Source organism: Cryptomeria japonica, chromosome 5, assembly GCF_030272615.1.
Source record: "Cryptomeria japonica chromosome 5, Sugi_1.0, whole genome shotgun sequence".
NCBI lineage: Eukaryota > Viridiplantae > Streptophyta > Pinopsida > Cupressales > Cupressaceae > Cryptomeria > Cryptomeria japonica.
In genome coordinates this window covers 723092706-723114521 of record NC_081409.1, presented here as the reverse complement: position 1 = coordinate 723114521, position 21816 = coordinate 723092706, and the positions used below count along the sequence as shown (strand labels likewise).

Genomic DNA, 21816 nt, shown 5'->3' with positions numbered 1-21816 from the left:
AAAAAATAAATCATTTTCCATTTAATATAAAACTGGCCCCATCTGATGAGAAATAGACCCTCACTTAAGTTATAACTTAAAGTGACTTTTAAAACATTAAAGTTCGCCATTTAATATTAAATTAAAATAATTAAATATTAATATCTTTCTAAGTATTCATTAGAAATGCCTGTCGTCTGAACTGGAGACTGCCAAACTATAATCTGTCCTTGCCCAACCTACTGGCTATAAATAGTAGGACTGCTAAAAATAGAAAGTATCTCAAACGGGAGACCTCAAACGAAAACCAGACCTGGAGTGCTCGCTTTGAAGATGGTGAATCAAACTCTGGAGGACCCTCTACCCAACCTCATCAACCTACGAGGGTCAGTGATAGGCTAATCTACTCAACTGACAGATGTCAACTAGAAGGGGGCATCACAGTCCGCCCCTCCTGAAATTGCTTGTCCTCAAGCAATCTCAACTCCAGATGCTGTAAAATTTCCTCGCTTTCCCAAGTAGCATCCTCTACCGGCAAATCCTTCCATTTCACCAGGTATTCTATGATAGTTTGTCTACTGAAATTCCTCTCCCTGAACTCAATGATAGCCTCAGGTACGAGTATCAACTTCCCCTCATCATCCAAGGGTGGTAAGACCGTGGAAGGAACAATACGGTGTCCCAACGCTTTTTTGAGACATGACACATGAAACACATCGTGTACTCTGCTATCTGCCGGTAAATCCAACTCATAAGCCACCTCACCTATACGCCTGGTTACTCTGAAAGGGCCAAAATATCGAGGCTTGAGCTTCTCTGCTCCACTCCTCCTAAGAGTAGATTGTCGATAAGGCTGCAACATCAAATACACCATGTCTCCAACCTCAAATGACCTTTCTGTCCTCTTCTGATCAGCATATTGTTTTTGCTGATTTTGTCCCTTGGCTATATTTTCCTTAAGAGTCTTCACAATGTCCCGACTCTCCTGTATCATGTCTCCCACACTAGGCACCCTACTGTCACTCAGCAATAAATCAATGAAACTGGGAGGTTCATACCCGTACAGTGCTGTAAATGGAGTCATCTGAATGGACATGTGGTGAGTGGTATTGTAACAGTACTCACAGAGGTAAATCCACTTCACCCACACCTTTTGCTGCCCTGAAATATAGTTCCTAAGGTATCCCTCCACCCATTTGTTAACTATCTCAGTCTGGCCATCAGTCTGAGGGTGGTAACTGGTGCTCGGTGTAAGCTCGATCCCACAAAGTCTGAAAAGCTCCTGCCAAAAGTGGCTCAAAAACAGCGTGTCCCTATCATTGACAATAGTCCGAGGCAACCCATGTAATCTGAATACCTCTCTGAAGAATAACTCTGCTACCTAAATAGTTGAATAAGTGGTGGTGATCAGATAGAAGTGAGCATACTTTGTCAAACGATCCACAACCACAAATATGCAATCACGTCCCTGCGCTCTCGGCAACCCTGTGATGAAATCCATAGACAAACATTCCCACTTCCTGTCAAGAATTGGAAGTGGCTGAAGTAAACCAGCAGGGTATGTATGCTCCTGTTTATTCTGCTGACAAACAAGGCACTCTCTAACATACTGTAGAACATCCACCTTGAGCCCTTTCCACGTGAAGTGCTCACGAACCTGTCTGTAGGTTTTGAAAAACCCGGGATGTCCTGCTATCGGTTCATCATGACAAAACTGCAGTACCCTACTCCTCAACTCCGATCCTATGATCAAGTACACTCTCCCCTTGTAAATGATCAATTCATTTACAATTGTATACCTGTTGTCCACTACTGACCCCTCTATCACACCTGCAGCCCAGATGTCTTTGGCGTACTCTGCCACTATAATATGCCACCAATCCTCTGCTATCTGGACCATTGAATTCAGGTGGGGACGATGTGACAAGGCATCTGCAACTACATTCTGTGTGCCTTTGATATATGAAATATCAAAGTTGTAAGCCTGAAGTTTGCTGACCCACTTTTGTTGCCTGTCATTTAAGTCACGCTACCCAAGGAAATGTCTCAAACTATTGTGGTCAGTCTTAATGCAGAACTTGCTGCCCACTAAGTACTATCTAAACTTGGCCAGTGCATGCATTATGGCCAACATTTCCTTATCATAAATGCTGTAAATTCTCTCAAGTCCACGGAGTTTCCTACTCTCATAAGCAATAGGGTGCTTGTCCTGCATAAGCACCGCCCCAATGCCCTCACCAGAGGCATCACATTGTAACTCAAATGACTTCGAGAAGTCAGGTGTAGCAAGTACTGGACATGAAGTCATGAGCTCCTTGAACCTCTCAAAACACTCTTGGGCCTCAGGAGTCCATAAGAAGGCACGCTTTTTCATCAAGTATGTCAAAGGTGCCGCATGGCGCGAATAACCGTTAACAAAACGGCGATACAAACCACATAGGCCCAAGAACCCACGCAACTGAGTGAGGTTCACTGGACCAAATCTGTGTCTCCCATCTGAACCACATAGAAATCAGTCTTGAATTCATAATTGTTTACACGTAATGGGAGTTGTGTAATCATCCTATTACACTTTAAAGTGTAACCATCTGCCACTCTCACACGAATGCCCTCAAACTCCTTTGTTTGGATTCCTCTCTTCTCCACCAACCTGGCATCAATAAAGTTATGTGTGGCTCCAATATCTAGCAGTGTAATAACTTTCTGACCAGCAAGTACTCCTCTCATTCTAAATGACCCTTCCTGCTGAATACTTGTGAGAAGTGCCTCCTTAAGGTGCTCATCACCTTTTGCATCCATTTTGTCAAGTCTCGGAAGACCCTGTGTGTCATCTTCAGCCTCTAAATTCTCATAACCAGCAGGCTGACCTTCATGATCAGATTCAAAATCTTCATAATATGCACACATTACTCTGTTCGCCCTGCCCTTAGGCCTCAAAGGACAATCATGGTTGGCATCATATGGACCTTTGCAATAAAAACAGAGATTCTTTTGCCTTAAATCGTTAAGTGTCTCCCGATCTAAGGGAGGCGTTGTTGGCTTTGGCTTGTAATTATTTCTAAAGTCTGATTTTTCTTTCCCTTTGCTGAAATTCCTATTATCTTTGAAAGATGTTGACCCTTTTGTCCCAAATTTATTTTGAGTGGCTGTCACATCCATACTCCGTGCCTTTTTAATGGTGAGTAGAAGTGTTGGGGGATCAAATGCCTTTACCCAACCTCTCAAAGGCTCCATGAGTCCCTCTATAAACAAAACTACTAATCGCTAATTTGACATGTTATTTACCATGCATGAGAGCTTCAAAAACTCTGAAACATACACCTCCAAGTTCCCTGTTTGTTTCAGCTGTGCTAACTCGCGGAAGTATGACTCAGGGTCTTTCTTATCAAACCTCTCTACTAACAAATCAGCGAACTCCTGGTAGGTGGTAATCCCATCATGTTGGAGAGTGATGAGTCCATTATGCCACCACTCATGTGCAGTACCGTCCAAGTGTAAGGTTGCAAACTTAATTGCATCCCTTTCAATCATGGGTCTCAGTGTGAAGTATGTATCCAGTTTATGGATCCAAGATCTAGCTGTAACTGCACCGCTGCCATCATAATAAGGTAGGGTGAGCTTGCTTGTGGCAAACTCAAGATCTCTATGTTGGAAACGAGGCCTCCTCTCTTGCCTGTTTCTCTCTAGCTCCCATTTTTGCCTCATGAACTGATCAAAATTCAGATTCAGCCTCACATCAGGTGGAAGAAGACCACTCATCATGTACCGTCATAACATTATCAACAAAGACAGGCTTTGCCTCAGCTCTGGCAACATCCTCAGGTTCTTCTGCCAAGAAATTAGGCCTTGAAGGCTTGTCAATTGTGCGTGTAGCTACCCTGTGAGGTCTAGGAATATTGGCTACACTCCTATTGTCCTCTGGTTCTTGATTGTTTTGGTTTGGAGGATTCATACGCTCCATCATGGTGGTGAGTGCCTGTAAAGCCTGAGCAACCTGCTGCTGCCCTGTAGCCATAGTCCTAAAAAAATCTCGTCTCCTCATCCTCAACTCTGTGACCTCTGGTTGGGCTGCCTGTATGCCTTTGACCCATGGTATTTGACTACCTGTTAAGACTCTGTTCTCCTTCACAAAAGGCTCTGTTGCGCATGTAATACCTGTGTGAACCTATTTCCTGTGACTGCATGTAATTGCTAAACCCTTAGGATGGCAGGATTTAGCTCTGATACCACTGTAAGAACCTTAAAAGGTCCTCAACTGAGACAACTGGCGTTTAACTGAACCTGTTGCGTTTCAAGTGTGTTCTTTGCAAATTTGTGACAGCAAATATAATTTTGACAAAATTAAGCACAAAAAGCAACTATGGGTATTTGCTGGAAATCAATTTATAACTCAACAATACTGATCAAACCCTTATTACATCTGTTCATCATTTATTAATGCTTAATACATAAACAAACAAAGCTAGAGAAGAACTAATAAATACCAAGACATTCTGTTAAAACCCTTATTTTCTTATTGCTAGTCATACACAATTTTTATAACAGCAAACTATAATTTATTCCCAATTGACCCGAATCACTTGCATGTTAGCCCGATGGAGAGAGATAGGCTAGGCATCCCTTTTGTTGTTCTTTTATATATTTTTGGTTCCTCCAATATGAAAATCGTAGCCCTTCTAGTGTTTGGCGCTACTTTCCAGGCAGCCGTACAGCCACTGATAAAAAAATCCCTCATGGATGCCTCTGTTTCCCTCTTGCTACTGCAGCCTAATACTGGAGAAAAGGCGGTGCCTCTCTGATTAATAAGCACAAATTTGGCTCCTGAGTGAAACCAACTGGAAGAGCAAGATCAGCTGATATTTCACAACCTCTGATGTTGTTGCACAAGAATCCCACGTTTTCCTATACCGATACCTCTGATCACTGCAGAAGAATTTTCTGCTGAAACCCTAAGCCAAAACTCCTCTCAGAGCTCCAAAGCAAATTATCCAAAACTTAGCATAATGAAAGAAGACCTAAAACCTTCTTTAATCATCTCCATTTAAGGTTGGCACGATTCCCGAAGAAAGGTGCGATTTGGCCTTTAATAATGTTTTAACTTTTATTATTTATTTTTGACTATTGAAGTGTCAAAAAATAAATCATTTTCCATTTAATATAAAACTAGCCCCATCTGATGAGAAATAGACCCTCACTTAAGTTATAACTTAAAGTGACTTTTAAAACATTAAAACATTAAAGTTCGCCATTTAATATTTAATTAAAATAATTAAATATTAATATCTTTCTAAGTATTCATCAGAAATGCCTGCCGTCTGAACTGGAGACTGCCAAACCATAATCTGTCCTTGCCCAACCTACTGGCTATAAATAGCAGGACTGCTAAAAATAGAAAGTATCTCAAACGGAGTCCTGGAGACCTCAAACGAAAACTAGACCTGGAGTGCTCGCTCTGAAGATGGTGAATCAAACTCTGGAGGACCCTCTACCCAACCTAATCAGCCTACGAGGGTCAGTGATAGGCTAATCTACTCAGCTGACAGATGTCAACTCGAAGGGGACATCACATAAATGTTTTGCTCGACAATCAAAGATAATTAGGCAGATAGTTATAATGAACTAGTAGTCTCAAGTAGTATTAAAAAACTGCCAAAAACTCTTTTGACTCACAAGTAGTCGTTTCAAAATGATAGGTGAGTTACTTACCCAAAAACTCTCCAACAACTTTTTGAAAAACTCATGGCAATTTTTTCTTATAAAACTCTTGAGTAAATGCAAAAAATAATGGATTTTTGTATTAAAAACTCATCCAAATTCATATAATTTATTTTTTCCTGTTTGTAGTTTAAAAACGTGATTTTCGTTGGTGGGAAAGGTTTCAAAGGCCTTAATTTGGGAGTGCGCCAAGGGTGTTGCCCCACAACCCTTTTGGGAGGTTGCCCTCAAACCCCCACAAGGGGCACTCCCCCTTGACCCCATTGGGTGTGTTGCCCCCAAACCCCCACAAGAGGCACTACCCCTTGACTTTCTTGGTGGCATTGCCTCCAAATCTCCATGAGGGGCACTACCTCTCAACCTCATTGGGGTCTCACCAAAGCCCCATTAGTTATTGGAATCTGTCAAATAAAAAACTTGATTATGAGGGGGTAACAAGTAATTGGGATATAACTCTTTAGGGTGCCTACTTAGACATTATTATTACACAACTTGCCAAAAATCTCTTTAGACAAGGCAACACATATGACATGGCTAGTGGAAGTGGCATTATAACTAATTTAAAGTTGAACTTGTTTTTTGATGTATGGTATGTATTTACTATTAAATTCTAATTTTGATTTATATATGATGAAAATTAGTAATATGCTCAACAAATTTAGTAATTTGTCTTTGTGAATAATATGTAAAATGTTCGATAGAATTGTCGAGTTATTGGCGAGTTTGAGTTATTCAACTATGGTCTCAAGTATATGCCATATGAGTAACTAATCAGGTGAAAGCCGAGGTCAAAACATATTTTTAATACTAAAATCATAGAAATAACAAAGCTTTAATCTTGACTCTCTACCCTAACAGAGATTTAGTCTTGATCCTCTACCCTAAAATATACATTCAGAGTTCTAAAACATAAAAAGGTGCAGTCGTAAAATAGGGAACAGGCTGATTGGAGGACAATTTTTTAGTTGATCGCTTACAATTTCTTAAAGATGAATGGAAAGTGGCCGTTGCTCTCACTCCTCTACCATCTTCCTTATAGCCTGGCTAGGTTTTGCTGATGTTTTGTGCTACTGCTGGGTTCTAGACTTCTTTCAACTTTGTTGCAGCATTGTTTGTTCTGCCTATTTCCTCGCTAGGCTTCTCTTTTGGCGGCTTTTCTGCTGTTTTTACTTTTGTTAGTGGTACAAGGGATTGGGACTTTTCAAAAAAAGTACAGAACTGCAGCAAACAATAAGGTACAAACAAGTACATTTATGCACATAATTTCATCAATGTCAATAGGGAATGCTATTTCCTAACGTTGCAAAGCATTATTAGTTCATTGACTGCTTTGAAACAAATGTTTATGAGTCAAGCATGGCTAGACTCATCTTATTCAAAGAAGCTTGAAGGAGAGAGGGTTGTAAGCACAATCTTTGATAACCTTTTTGCACAAAGAGCTATAGAGATCATGAAGGTGACTTCAAAACTTCAAATTTAAATTCAAAATGAATTTTAAAAAAAATTTAAGTCTTTCATTATAAATTTTATACTTTAATCTGTATTTGTAAATTGTAGGTGCTAGAACCCTTGGTTAGAGTTCTTCATTTGGTAGATGGGAATCAAAACCTAATGGGGTACATTTATGAGGCCATAGATAGGGCCAAAGAGTCCATCAGAAATTATTACAGGGGAGACAGCCTCAAATTTGATCTCATATGGAAGATTATTGATAGGAGGTGGAACAATCAATTCCACCAACCTATCCATGCAGCAAGATACTTCTTCACCCCCCGTTTTTCCATTCAAATACCTTCTCAAATCCTCAAGCAGAGGTCATGGAGGGCCTCACAACATGTATTCAAAGGATGACACTCCAAGTTGAGGTGAGAGACCTCATTGACAAAGAATTGGAAAGTTACAAGGAAGGAAGAGGTACGCTCTTTTCTTCAAAGCAAGCTGTCCAAAAAAGAACCACTCAAACAAGTAGTATAAAATTTGGAGTCTTTCACAATGCATCTTACAAGTTACAATTTTACAACTATTGATGAATCGATAAAATATGTTTTGACTTTGCTATCTAACTCTTAAAAAATTTATTTTGTAGTCTCAAAGGACAAATTGGGGTGCAAATACCCCAAATCTCCAAAGATTAGCCCTCTGCATTTTGTGCCAACCTTGTAGTTGTGAGTGCAGCTAGAGGTTGTTCAAAGCCATCCATGCAAAGAAGAGGAACAAATTAACTTAAAAACACCTCAATGACCTCGCCTTTGTGCAGTAAAACCTTTGACTACACACAAGAAGGGTAGAGGACAAATCAAATGATCCCATTGATTTGGATGAGACAGATCCTTACAGCGATTGAACAAGGTGGGACAAGTAGTCTCCACTATTTATTAATGATGACATTCTTGATTTTGCGAGGCACGCACTGGAGGAGTTGGGTGCAGCAAGAGATGAAGGAATAGATGACATTGATGAGGATGAGTAGTCATTGCCATCGACATCTACTACCAAGGTGGAGGTCAAGCCACTGCCTTTCTATTAGAATAATATTATTTATTATTATTTAATGGTCAATTATGTAAATATATTGTAATTTTAGTTTCTTTCTATTTTACGATTGTTTCTTTTTAGAAACATCGTTGTTGTAATTCTATATAATGATCTTTCGATCATTCTGTAAAAATCAATTAAGATTTTACCAAAGCGCGTTTTAAAGTTTTTGTTTCAAAAATTTCGAATGAAATTTTTTAGATTTTGAAACAAATTTTTTAACGTCTTCTCTATGGACGCAACCTACAATCTTTGTTGTTTTGAAGGGTTTTTTCGTCTGCGTGCCACATTTTTGCCCTCAACCTGTGTCTACATTTTTCAATTTTGGGCACATTTGTTTTTTGAGGGCTTTGTGTGACAGATTCTGCAGAGAAATTCGTGATTTTTCGAACTACATCTGTCTGGTTGGCTCCACGACCTCCCGTCTCTGCGCACGTTTGCATCACGCGACCTCTCGCACCTCTCTTTGCGCGATTTTAAAAATCATGACGCGCGGTGTTTCCTTCTGCTCGCGTGATGGCAGTAGCCCGTTTTATTTCGCACCTTTTTGATTGCGCGATTTCTTCTATTTTAAATCCGTGTTATTCTGTGACGAGATTTTTTTTGGTGATAGGTCTTCTTTTCTCTGCAACGGAAGCATTTTTAGCGACGGATTTCCCCACTTCTGCTCTTAGCCACGACTTTCTGATAAACATAAAAAACCCACGACCTCTGTGAAATCCACGACTTCTTTTCGCGTCTGCATTTTTTTCCAACATGGTTTCGGCAATATCGGCTAGGGTGTTGATCCTTCATTTCCAACCAAAAATTATTTTAATTGCAGATTCTTGGTGGGTTTTTCAAGTAGTTTTTTGGGTCTTCATCAGTTTTTTCTGGGCCAACAATTTTTTTCTCGAAATTCATGTCGATCGTACTTCATCTATTTTTTGAAGTTTGTACCTACAGCTACCTCCATTTTCTGCATTGGGATTCGTGCCTCGGATTTAGTGCTACCGCATCTTTGTTTTTCGTTTTTCGTTTTTCATGCATTGGGAAGTGTGCAAGATGGCGTAATTAACCAAATTAATGTTGGAAGGCAATCAGAGATTCAACGGCAAGAATTATAACACCTAGAAGCAGCGCATGCTAACAATCTTCAAATATCACCGCCTTGATGATCTTGTTTTGGGAAAAAGAGTCTCGTCCTACCACAGCCGGATCAGATTAGGACAAGTTTGATGACCGGAATCGAGAAGCCGTCATGCTCCTTAAGCTCTCTATCACAGATGACCAGTTGCCTCAAATTCCCTCTAGCAAATCAGCATCAAAAATCTCGAAGCATTTGAAGGAATTGCATGAGACATCCAACAAAAGTTGAGCGTTCTTCCTAAAGAACCAGTTGTTCTCCATCATGATGGATGAACGTGTGTCCTTACAGGAGCATCTCATGAAGATTAAAGACATTTGAGATCAGCTCGAAGCTATTGGTCGGAAAAAGGAGGAAGAGGATATGGTAGTAATAACCCTGAAAAGTCTACCTAAATCCTATGAGAACTTTATAGAAACTCTCAACATTACTTCAACGAATGTTGATTTGAAGTTTCCAAAGTTATGCACCAAACTTCTACAGTAGGAGCATTGGAAAAAACAGTTTGGTAGCAGTGCCACATCATCCTCCTCAGAACAAACCTTTGCAGCCAAATCCTTTCACAAGGATAAAGGCAAAGCTCAATCCTCTCAGTCATCTCAACAGAAGGCTCCAGTCAGTCTCAGGATGGTTCAAAGAAGAAGGTTCAATATAATACTGTCATAAATATGGCCATATGATCAAGGATTGTCGCAATCAGATAGCTTCCGAACAGTGGAAGCAGGGGGGGTCTCAGCCTAAAGCCAATGTCATTGAGCACACAGAGCAGAAAGAGTCTGCCTTTTACACCTTCATGGCTAAAAGACATTCAAATCATGTGAAATCTTATGCCTAGTATATAGATTCTGGTGCTTCTAGGCATTTCACTCACAGGCGTGATTGGTTTACAGAATTCTCTCCCTATAATGATTCAACCATATTTGGAGGAGGTGAAGAGTATACCGTTGTTGGTAAGGGCAACATTCAGATACAATCTTGTTGGAGGAATCTCATATTCCTCAATGTATACTATGTTCGTGGCGTGGAACTAAACCTACTCTCAATGAGTCAGATCATGCGGCATTCTCAACTTGATGTCATCTTCAATTCACACAAGTGTTCGATTGTTGATTGTGCAACATGCACTACTGTAGTTGTTGGCATTGAGGATCATGGTCTTTACAGACTTGTGGATATGGTGATTCTCTTGAGCATGCCTTCGTAGCTAAATCATCCTCTATCACCAGTATCTGGCATCAGTGATATGGTCACCTGAGCATTCACTACCTTGCTCAACTTGTTCGGGAAGATTTAGTACATGGCCTACCTGAAGTTCAAACTCAGAATCAGCGAGTTTGTGAAGCTTGTCAGGCTAGGAAGCAACACAGGACACTGTTCAAGGATGATGACTCATGGCAAGCCTCTAATGTACTACAGTTGGTCCACGCTAATGTATGTGGTCCAATGAATACTCCAGTTACTAGGTGCAGGTATTTCTTGCTTTTATTTTATGATTTCAGTCGAAAAATGTGGGTGTACTTTCTTAGAAAGAAATCAGATGTGTTTCTCGTATTTCAGAAATTTAAGGCCTTAGTAGAAAGAGTCTGGTTGTTCTATTATTTCACTTAGGTCTGATAATGGGGGGGTGGAATTTTGTTCTACTGCTTTCTCCACTTTTTGTGATATACATGGCATAAAACATCAATTAACCACACCATACACCCCTCAACAAAACGGCATTGTAGAACGTCGCAACTATTGGTATTATTGTCACTGAGGTCAACAAGTGTTGCAGGGATGCCAAAGAGGATGTAGAGAAACAAGTGTTGTAGGTTGCAGAAGTGATCATATTGGGATAACTCAACCGATCAAGTGTTGTGTAGGTGAAGTTATCATATCTGGATAACTTAGCCGATCAAGTGTTGTGCGGGTGAAGTTATCTCATCGGGATAGCTGACAAAGGCGGAGTAACAATATTGTGTAATACCGATAGAACAAACTACTCCGACATCATTGTATCAGAATAGCTATGCCAACCAAGAGACCGAGGATGTGTATCGGAGTAGCTATTGAAGGCAGAATGACAAATTCCCACTATGCCGATAGTGTGAGCTATTCCGACAGAGGAAAATGAAGACTAGACCCCTTGGTAAGATCATCAGAATAACATATGCCGATATGTTGAAGGACTGTGGCGTTGTGATTTCGGAATAACTATGTCGATGCATACTCATGTTGGGTCATTGGAATAAGTTTGTATTGACGGGTTAGTGTCCAGATGTTAATCCGATAGTGTTGGTTGTTCTAATGGAGTTGTGTTCGAGGTAACTTATGCCGATAAGGTGTGTCAACATGGAGATTGTGTTTCGAGATAGCTTATGGCGATAAGTGAAATCAAAGATGATTTTGCATTTCGGATAACCTATGCCAATGAAGTTTGTCACCGTGGAGTTTGAGTTTCGAAATACCTATGCCGATAAAGGGAGGTTGACAGTATAACATCAGAATAACTTATATTGTTGTTCTAGCACATTTTTCTTATGCCGATAGTTAATGGTAATTCTGATATGTGGTCGATTGGCTTGGAGGATCTTGTTCGGGATAACTATGGCAATGAACTTGAGGAAAGAGAAATCCAAATGACAAAGTGGATCGGCATAAGTCCTTATTGTAAACCCGATGTGTTTGCAAACCGTATAACACAAAGGTTAGTCACAGCATGGAGATCAACCGATCTGTGCAGCCCAATTGTCCACATGAAATTTGAACGACCTTGACCATCTAATCTGGACAAAGACTATGAAGACATGTGGCTCCTTGGTGGACAAAACAAATCAGATAAGCAGAAGTTGGTGACGGTGGATCTCAATATGGTAGTTGTCGATCCTGTCTGGGTAGATCGACAAAGGATAGTAATCTCATTAATGGCAAACCTGTTGCAGTCTGTTGATGGGCTCGAGATGATTGATAGAGGTAGGATCAAATCTGCTAGATAGATCAAACTTGCTAAAAATAGCAACCTAGTACAAAGACTAAAAAGAAGAAAACAGAGCAAGGTCAGTTGATTCAGAAGATCAATTCCAATCTACTGCAAACCGTATTTTAGAAGGGCAGATTGAGATTACCAAGTTTAGTAATCTATGTACAGAATGACTTGAAGACAGATAAAACACATTTAATGTGAACGGCTAGTCTAAGATCATACTGAAGACAAAGAATAAAATCTTGTTGATACAGAGAGCTAACTATAGGCAGAGGCAATTTGATGTGATTCAACAGGAGTAGATGAGATAGAGATAGAGGTGAAAATAAAGACAACTCCACTAGTTGATAGGTTATGTGTGTGAAGTGTTGAAAAGGTGTAGCTATCGAGTGAAGAAATGAGAGTGTAGACAGAGAGAGTCAGATAGAGAGCAGTTGCATAAACAGAGTAGAGAGGGTAGTTGTAGTAGCAGAAAATTGAGAGCAAAGTAGTCTGAGAAAGGTGAAGCTGAGGCAGAGAGAAGAAGACAATCAGACAGAGGGAGAAGAAAGAAACAGAGGAAGAAAACCAGTAGGCAGAGAGATCCTTTCTGAAAGTGTGAAAGATTTGTAAGTGTTACAAAACACATTTGTAACAAGGTTTTATCATGGCATTGTAACAACTAAATATTATTGTATTTCTCTGAGTGCGTGCTCAGAGTAGGGGTAGGTGCTCCTTTGAGTAGGTGCTCATAAAACTAGAGGTTGGTGCTCCTTGAGTTGGTTCTCCTTGGGTTGGTGCCCTAAAACATATTGTTAACTGTTATTTACTGTGAGGCTGGATTGGAGCAGTAGACTCCAATGGCTATTCTCACCGAGGTTTTTCCCACATTGGGTTTTCCTCCTACATCTGGTGTTATGTGATGTGCTCTTGTGTGTGTGTGTTTATGTTTGCATTACATCCATAAAATCTGCACACTGAACTTAAAGTTTTGAATTACAATGATTCACCCCACCCCTCTCGGTGTCCATTTGTGTTCTTCAACAACCGCACCATTACAAAAATGGCTAGGTCAATGTTGGAACATAGAAATGTTCCTAAGAAATATTGGGCAAAAGCAGTGTTTACTGCAGTCTATCTCCTTAATAGGTCTCCCACTCATGTTGTTAAGGGGAAGACTCCCGAGGAAACCTGGACTGGTCACAAACCCAGGATCAATCATTTAAATGTTTTTGGCTCCCAAGCATATGTATGGATTCTAGATGCCAAGCACTCCAAATTGGCTTCCAAGAGTCACAAGCTTATGTTCACAAGGTACAGTGACAACCACAAAGCTTACCGGCTGATTGATGTAGACACTGGTTGTCTTATCTTCAGTCGTGATGTTGTCTTTGATGAAGAACAAGGAACATTTCAGCTTTCCTCGTCTAAGCAGCATTCTGAGGATCAACCTTTGACTTTGAAGGCTTCTGATTTGGGTGTTCGTCTTCCATTTGGTTCACCTGATGGGAGGGATGATGCACTACCTAAATTTCCTCCAGATGATGCTAATCTTCCACCTATTCCCGATTCTGTCCCACCTATTCCTCCTGCACCTGATGTTGGTTCTTCTACTCTTTGGCCTAAATGGTGGGCTAAGACCATCAATGATCTTCGTCCTAAGGAGCTCATTGAGGGTAGATCTTCTAGAAACAAGAGCAAACAGCAATCTACAGTCAATTTTGCTCTCATGGCCAACATTCATAGCATTTATGAGCCTCAGACATATGTAGAGGTAAAAGGGATTCTAGAGTGGGAACAGGCAATGGACGCAAAATACCAAAGCCTTCAAAAGAACAACACCTAGGTTCTCTCTGTTCTTCCTCCAAGGAAGAAGCCCATTAGCTGAAAATGGATGTATGAGGTCAAGTATCATGCAAATGGTACCTTCCTTGGATAAATACAAGGCCATATTGGTTTCTCGAGGATTCACACAGCAGGAGGGCATTGATTATGAGGAGACTTTTGCTCCTACTGCCAAGATGAGTACCATTCGTCTTCTTCTCGCTATTGCGGCTCAGTTTGGATGGAAAGTCCATCAAATGGATGTTAAGAGTGCCTTCCTCAACATTGAGTTGCAAGAAGAAGTCTATATGATGCAGCCTCCTGGTTTCAAGGTTGCCAGCAAAGAACATCAAGTATGTAGACTCATGAAAGCACTCTATGGACTCAAACAAGCTCCTCGAGCATGGTACATCAAAATTGATCAGTACTTGGTTGCTCATGGTTTTCAGCATAGCCCTTATGACAGTAATTTGTATATCAAACACTCTTGTGATGATGTTCTGTTTCTTGTTGTCTATGTGGATGACTTGATTATTACTGGCAGTTCAGCACATTTGACTGTTGAAATCAAACAAGACCTGTGCAAGGCTTTTGATATGACAGATTTGGGGCTTTTCCAATATTGTTTAGGTGTTGAGGTTTGGCAAACTAATGGTAGCATTTTTTATTTCTCAGTTTAAGTATGCCAGGAACTTGCTTGACAGGTTTCGAATGCAGGATTGTAAATCTACTTCCACGCCTATGGAGACAAGACTAAAGTTGTCAACCAAGTCTGATTCTCCTCTTATAGATGAAACAACATTCAGGCAACTAGTGGGTAGTCTCATCTATCTCACTACCACTAGACCTGATCTCAATTTTGCAGTGAGCTACATTTGATGATTCATGACAGCCCCCAAGGCTGATCATTGGGTAGTAGCAAAGCGTGTGCTGCGTTATGTGAAGGGCACTTCTGACTATGGACTTCTTTAAACTAGGAGTCACGATCCTAGACTCAGTGGTTACACAGATTTAGATTGGGCAGGTTCGGTTGATGACAGGAAATCAACATTTGGGTATGTGTTTAGTTTGGGATCTGGTGCAGTCACATGGACTAGTAAAAAGCAGCATGCAGTGGCTCTCTCCTCGACAGAAGTAGAGTATTGAGGAGCTGTTAAAGCAGCTTTATGAGGTAGTTTGGCTTCACCGAATGCTTGCGGATATGCAAATATCTCAAGCAAGTCTGACTCCCTTGTTCTGTGATAATCAAGGAGTTCTCAAACTTGCCAAGAATCTCGTCTTCCATGAAAGAACCAAGCATGTGGAAACTCGTTGTCATTTTATTCGGAAGCTTGTTTAAGACGGCTCAGTTCAGTTGCAGTATGTTCCAACTGCGGATCAAACTACACATATTCTCACCAAGTCTCTCAGTGCAGATAAGTTTGCTAAATTCAGGGGATAGCTTGGTGTTGTTGACAAATTAACCATTAAAGGAGGGTATTAGAATAATATTATTTATTATTATTTAATGGTCAATTATGTAAATATATTGTAATTTTAGTTTCTTTTTGTTTTACGATTGTTTCTTTTTAGAAACATCGTTGTTGTAATTCTATATAATGATCTTTCAATCATTCTATAAAAATCAATTAAGTTTTTACCAATTACTTCTAAATAATACTTTCATGCCAAGTGAGGAGCCACAATAGATTCCAAGGAGTAGACCGTAGTTTTCAATAGATCAAGGAAGAGGAATATGTAAAATGTTGTATTTACATTTAGTTTTTCTATTTACATTTTGTTTGCTATCTATTGTATCAAACTATCAGCCATCGGGATTTTGCATGAGGATGCAATTTTGTACTTGATTTGCATTCAAATCAATCAAATTTAATAGAAAATATTTTTGCACTCATTTATGGACTCATTGGGTACATCTTGTCATTATATTTTACAAAAAACATGTGTTTCTAATGAAATTTAAGCAATTTTTAAGTTGCTGAGTTTTTGCCAAGTCGAGTTTTTTGGGTCTAGCAAGTTTTTGCCGATATCAAGTTTCCAACTATGCATTAAACACAAGTAGATGATAGTGTTCTTTGCCTATATCATTAGGGGGGATTAGATTTCTTCAAATCATCTCAATGTTCTTATCCTTCTCATCAAGAACATATTGTGCTCTTTCATCAAATATGATATCTCTAATCATGATCAATTTCTTGTTGGCAAGATCATATAATCTATAAGCTTTGTTTTCAATACAATAACCAATAAAGATGCATTTAAGGCTTTTGTCATCCAACTTTGTTCTTTTTTCTCTAGGTATGGTGCATAAGCAATAAAACCAAACAGCTTTAGATGAGCAACAAATGGTATGAAACTAGACCAAGCTTGTTTAGTAGTCTTTCTATAAACTGCTTTTGTGGGACTCATGTTCAACGAATGGATTGTAGTAGTGACTACCTCTATCCAAAAACTTTTAAATCTACATTCTTTTCTTTCATAATGCTTCTAGCCATTTCAACAATAGTTCTTTTTGTCCTCACACAAATCATTAGATTTTACCAAAGTTTATATACATGTACTCCAATAAGCAAAATTCGTCCCATCAAAAATAACAATCAATAATCCCAATATAACCAGAAAATTTGTCATCAAACTCCAAACAATTACAAAGAATATTCTCCCTTCTACAAATATATCAAAAAGATCTCTCACCTATTGCTAGGAGAAGAGCACCACTAGCCATGCGCGTTCCAATAACCGTGCACTCCTTGTGAACCCAACCCCCTAGTTACAAACTTTACAAAAACCAAAAAGATGACAACTAAAATCCCATTAATAAATTTCACATCTACCAATAGCCGCTCACTTTTTAGCTTTTTAGCTCCATAATTGGCCCATTTGTGCATGACTACTAGGGCGTTTATGCACAACCGCTAGGTCATTTGTGCATAAGTATTGGCAATTTTAAGTGCACAGTTATTGAGGCATCTTTAAGTAGGATTCAAGAAACACTTTGAAATGTGTACTTTTTGACCCTTGCGTGCATAACGGATCCTACATGGTACATATTTACTAGCCAAAAGCCAAAACAATAGCTATAAGCAGTTAAGTCGCATACAAAGACAACCAAAAAAAATTGTCAAAACCTGATGTACAATTTAAGATCTGTGGGTGTGTTAAGTTAGCTATAACGACTACTAGTACGCTACCCCTATTACCTTTCTTTTTCATTCATGTAACCTTTAATTAAAAATTACCTTTGAAAATCAACTTCATCTCTTGTATTAAAAAACTCGTTTTCCCATGTAATATATTCCCTCTATAATCACATAAAAATTAACAATTTCCAGGTTCCAACAATATTTCATCCAAATCCAAAAAAATACTTATCTAAAAAAAATTGTACTCCTTGCCAAGCAATGTTTCAATAAATTGACTGTCCTCCTTTCCACAAATCGACTGGCTATTGTGAAGCTGACTATTCTTTAAACAGCGATCAAATGAAGCTTAAAACATTTTTTTTTTAATTTTGCACTTCGCCTCTCAATTCTTCCATGCTCCCAGCAAAAGTTGTGGTCTATTTGGAAGTTTGACTCAAATGCCCTCACATCCACACTTCCAGCAATGAAACATTATTGTGTCTACAAACAACAACCAAACCCCTTTGTCTGCACCGACTTTTGTTCCAGACAAGATTCTCCTCACAATTACCACCAATCAGCAACAAAATACATTCAGCAGCTCCTTAGGGGAGTGATCTAAACCCTGCCGAGACAACAGTGAGCAACTTTTCACGCTTCTCCTGCCTCCTAGTGTTCTAATACCAATTGAAGGTGTCAAACAATCACGTACAGAATCTTAATGATCATCAACATAAAAATATAAAGATATGGAGGGCACACCAAAATTCCTTCGTTGATATTGACTTTTTTTTTAAATCTTCATCCATTCATTCATTGGGTGCAACTAATCCGATAATCAGACAGCTAATCACTACAGTTACCTTCTAACAAACAACTAATGAACTAACAATATTCATTAAAAGTAATTCCTTTCGCTACTGTGGGCATTTCACTATCCAGGCGGCCATTTCATTCGAAGAGGGCACCACTCCCTTGCCCTAATACTAGCAACGGCTACACTATATATAAAGAATTTTTTTAAAATTTCAAACTTCTTTAATTATATTCTATTTTATAATGTAATGGTTAAAATATAAAAAGAAGTGAATGGTTAAAAAATGGGAAAAAACAATTTAAGAAAGTCCCATTCCTTGATCACGTACTAACTGCGAGTAACCTTTATAATAATAATAAAAATAATATAAAGAAATTTTAAGGGAAAAACAAGAAGTATCACAGGAAAACGATATAAGAAATGTTTAAGGGAAAAACGGAATGAATCCAAAAGAACATCGATATTTTCTGTAAATATGTTGCAGAGGATAGAATCGCCTATGAAATGCCCGAGAAAGACTTTGTCCGCCATTTATAATTGGGAATCTGTCTAATCGTGCTCATAAAACCTCGACGATGAAGAAGGGAATCATTTAAAACAATCGAACGTCTCCCTGCCACATGGTTAAAACGCTATTTCGACAAAACAAATCACCTATTGAAAATTAAATTGGTTTAGCATGATCAAAAATAGCATGTTTTTCGCCATTTTGGGGGGAAACCTAGTTTAAAAAAAAATTAGTAAATACCCTGATTTATTCAAACATTTCCAGCATTTTTAGGCTAAAAAATTCGAAACCTGACAATTCATGAATTTAATGACTTATCAGGGTTTTTTCACAATTTCTGCTTCTTTAGGTAATGCTTTCCAGTTCCGAAAATAATAATAATGAGAGTACTATTGAGAAGTAGCTATGTTCTGTCTCTAAGTGTAGCTATGGATAAACTAAGATTTCTCGAGGGCTTTAATTCCTCGAGAACCCTAAGCAAGGACTGATGGAAGTATAAACAACCCATGAAAGATGATAATGAAACTAGGAGATCAAGAGAGGAAAGAGTACACTGTTATTCAAGCCCTTGAAATCCAGTTTTCTAATTTCGAGAAATAAAGCTGATGGTAGGACTCTAAACTCAATTCGCTCAGGAAGGAATTGAGTCCTGAAAATTTGCACCAAGCAATCAATTTTGGACATCTTCAATACAATCAAACATATGACCAATGAGGTGGCACTGAGAGATCCAATTGCGAGGATTTGAGGATAAAAAATACACAATAATTAACCAAAGGAAAATCTGATATATACCAAAATAAAGCGAATTACATCACTCCAATTTCCAAGATTTAAAGAAACAGTAAAAGTTCGGCAGAGAAGGAAAAGGCTACTTAGAAAGACATAACAAACTGTAATTGCTCTTGAATATTGCTAATTTATGTACGTATAAACTAAGAGTTCAAGCAGGCAATGAAGGTAACTGATAAAAGTTAAAAATGGTCACCTGGAGGCCTTGTGTGCCAAGGCTAATGGATGGAATGGACGCCATATTTTTCCCTAAAGCTCTGAACAAGTGTGAATAAAGCTTGATGGGAGTAATTTTGGACGTCAAAAGGCTGGAGTTTAAATGTTTGGGAAGAGAAAACTGAGTTCACATAGTTTGGGAAAGAAGTTGTTGCGACTGATATTCCTGTGTTTACATCATTCAATGTTGAAATTGTTGGGATGCCCACGCCAACTATGATTGACCTTTTTGGCCTCTATTTTGATGGAATGGATCAATACCACAATTAGAAGAAATATCTTGATTAGACATTCAATATTGTTAGGTGCAAGAGTTAAGTGGATGATGACTATATGGTATTAGTCGATGATAGGTAAGTATAAGGTTATAGGGGTTCATCTTGTAAATTGTGAAGTTTTCGATCGTTAGATTAAATTTTCGATTTTCCTAAGTAAAAAAGAAAAAGTATAATATTATTTACAAGGTCATTTAACAAGGGATATTTTGTTGTGTAATTTGTATTTTCATAGACAATTGGTAACTTTATATGGTTTGTTTTTTAAGTGTCATATATTAATGTAGAATTAAATTATAGATATTTTGAAATTGTAAATGATAGATATTTTGAAATTGTAAATGAGAAACTTTCAATTTAGAATGTTCATCATATTTAAAAACTATTAAAAATTATATAGAAAATAAAAAGTATGTGCCATTGCAAAATTGAGATTGTTATAAATAAGGCTATTTAAGAAGAGGTTTTTGTGTAACTAATATAAGTTTTCTTTACACCTTTAAAAATTCTCTAAAGAAATGTGCTCATAATTTTCACATAAATTTCTCAAGTTGCTTGAAATATTAAAAATAGAAGTACATAAAAGAAATTCAAAATTTTCAAATGCAAAGGAAAAGCAATCATTTGTAATCATGAATTGATTGAAGAAAATTTAGTTGTATATTTTCTTTCACGAGGAATGTGAGTGTATTGTGGGGCATACAAATAACTAGCAATTGCACCTTGGTGTGCAATGGGTATGTCGAAGAGGTGTGGAAGGTTAGTTAGAAAAAATGTTGGTCTACTTTTGCATATATGTGTAGTATATGAGGTCAATTGATATGTCATTTAGAAAAACCTTTAAATTGGGAAGATAATTGGGCTCCATTACCAATAGGATCATGTTATTTTTGCAGTAGGTAGAGAGAGAGAGAGAGAGAGAGAGAGAGAGATAATTGGGCTCCATTACCAATAGGATCATGTTATTTTTGCAGTAGGTAGAGAGAGAGAGAGAGAGAGAGAGAGAGAGTCAAATAGGTATAAATATAGAAGTTCAATAAGTGAGAAAGGGAATTAAAGAGGAGAGAGATGGATGGATAGTGAGAGGGAGAAATGTCTAGCAATAGAGAGGGAGAGATGAATATATAGAGGTAAAGATGAAGATAGAGCGAGAGGGAAAGATGGAGATAAATAGATGTAGAGACAAAGAGAAGTAGAGTGAAAGATAAAGAAAGAGATATGGATGGTGGGATAGAGTGATAGAGAGATAGATATATAAGGATATATAGAACACGGTAGAGGGAGAGATGGACAAAGAGATTAAAAAAATAGAGAGAAGTGGAAATAAACAAATATATATATATATATATATATAGAGAGAGAGAGAGAGAGAGAGAGACCTATGGATAGAAAGAGAGAGAGGAGTGTGAGGGAGATATATAGAGAAGTAAAGAGTTAGAGACAGAGTGGATAAGAGAGAGAGGTAAAGATAATGAGAATAGATAGAGAGGGGGGAGGGATAAGGTATTGTAGAGAGAGAGAGGATCGAGACAATAAATAGGTCTTAAAGGTGAATTATTATATCTTTAATAAATGACATGCTACATTGAGCATAACTCCCTAGGGAAACATCATATCCTTGAACTGTTGGCACAAAACAATTAATCAAAAATTACTCTCTCTCTCTCTCCCTCTCCCTCTCCCTCTCCCCCTCTCTCTCTCTCTCTCTCTCTCTCTCTCTCTCTCTCTCTCTCTCTCTCTCTCTCTCTCTCTCTCTCTCTCTCTCTCTCTCTCTCTCACTCTCACTCTCTCTCTCTCTCTCACACACACACACACACACACACACTCTATAACTTTTGATTTAGATTTTAAGTTTGAAATTTAATTTATTATAAATTAAAAATAAATTTTAAAACATTATTATTCTATAATTATAAGAGATAGTTATAGTCCAAGGGGTTGAGCTTAACTAGTTAAAACACTGGGT

The 21816-nt window shown here is 38.4% G+C and overlaps 1 protein-coding gene across 1 annotated transcript in view; it reads right to left on the bottom strand.

The window, feature by feature from the left end:
• Positions 1-19844, bottom strand: part of LOC131855784 (probable aldo-keto reductase 1) — a 38040-nt gene extending 18196 nt beyond the window's left edge. Inside the window, exon 1 of the mRNA XM_059221683.1 lies at positions 19556-19844. Coding sequence (XP_059077666.1) covers positions 19556-19600 — 45 coding nt within the window. The 5' untranslated portion in view covers positions 19601-19844. The remainder of the gene's footprint in view (positions 1-19555) is intronic.
• Between the last annotated feature and the right edge of the window lie 1972 nt (positions 19845-21816).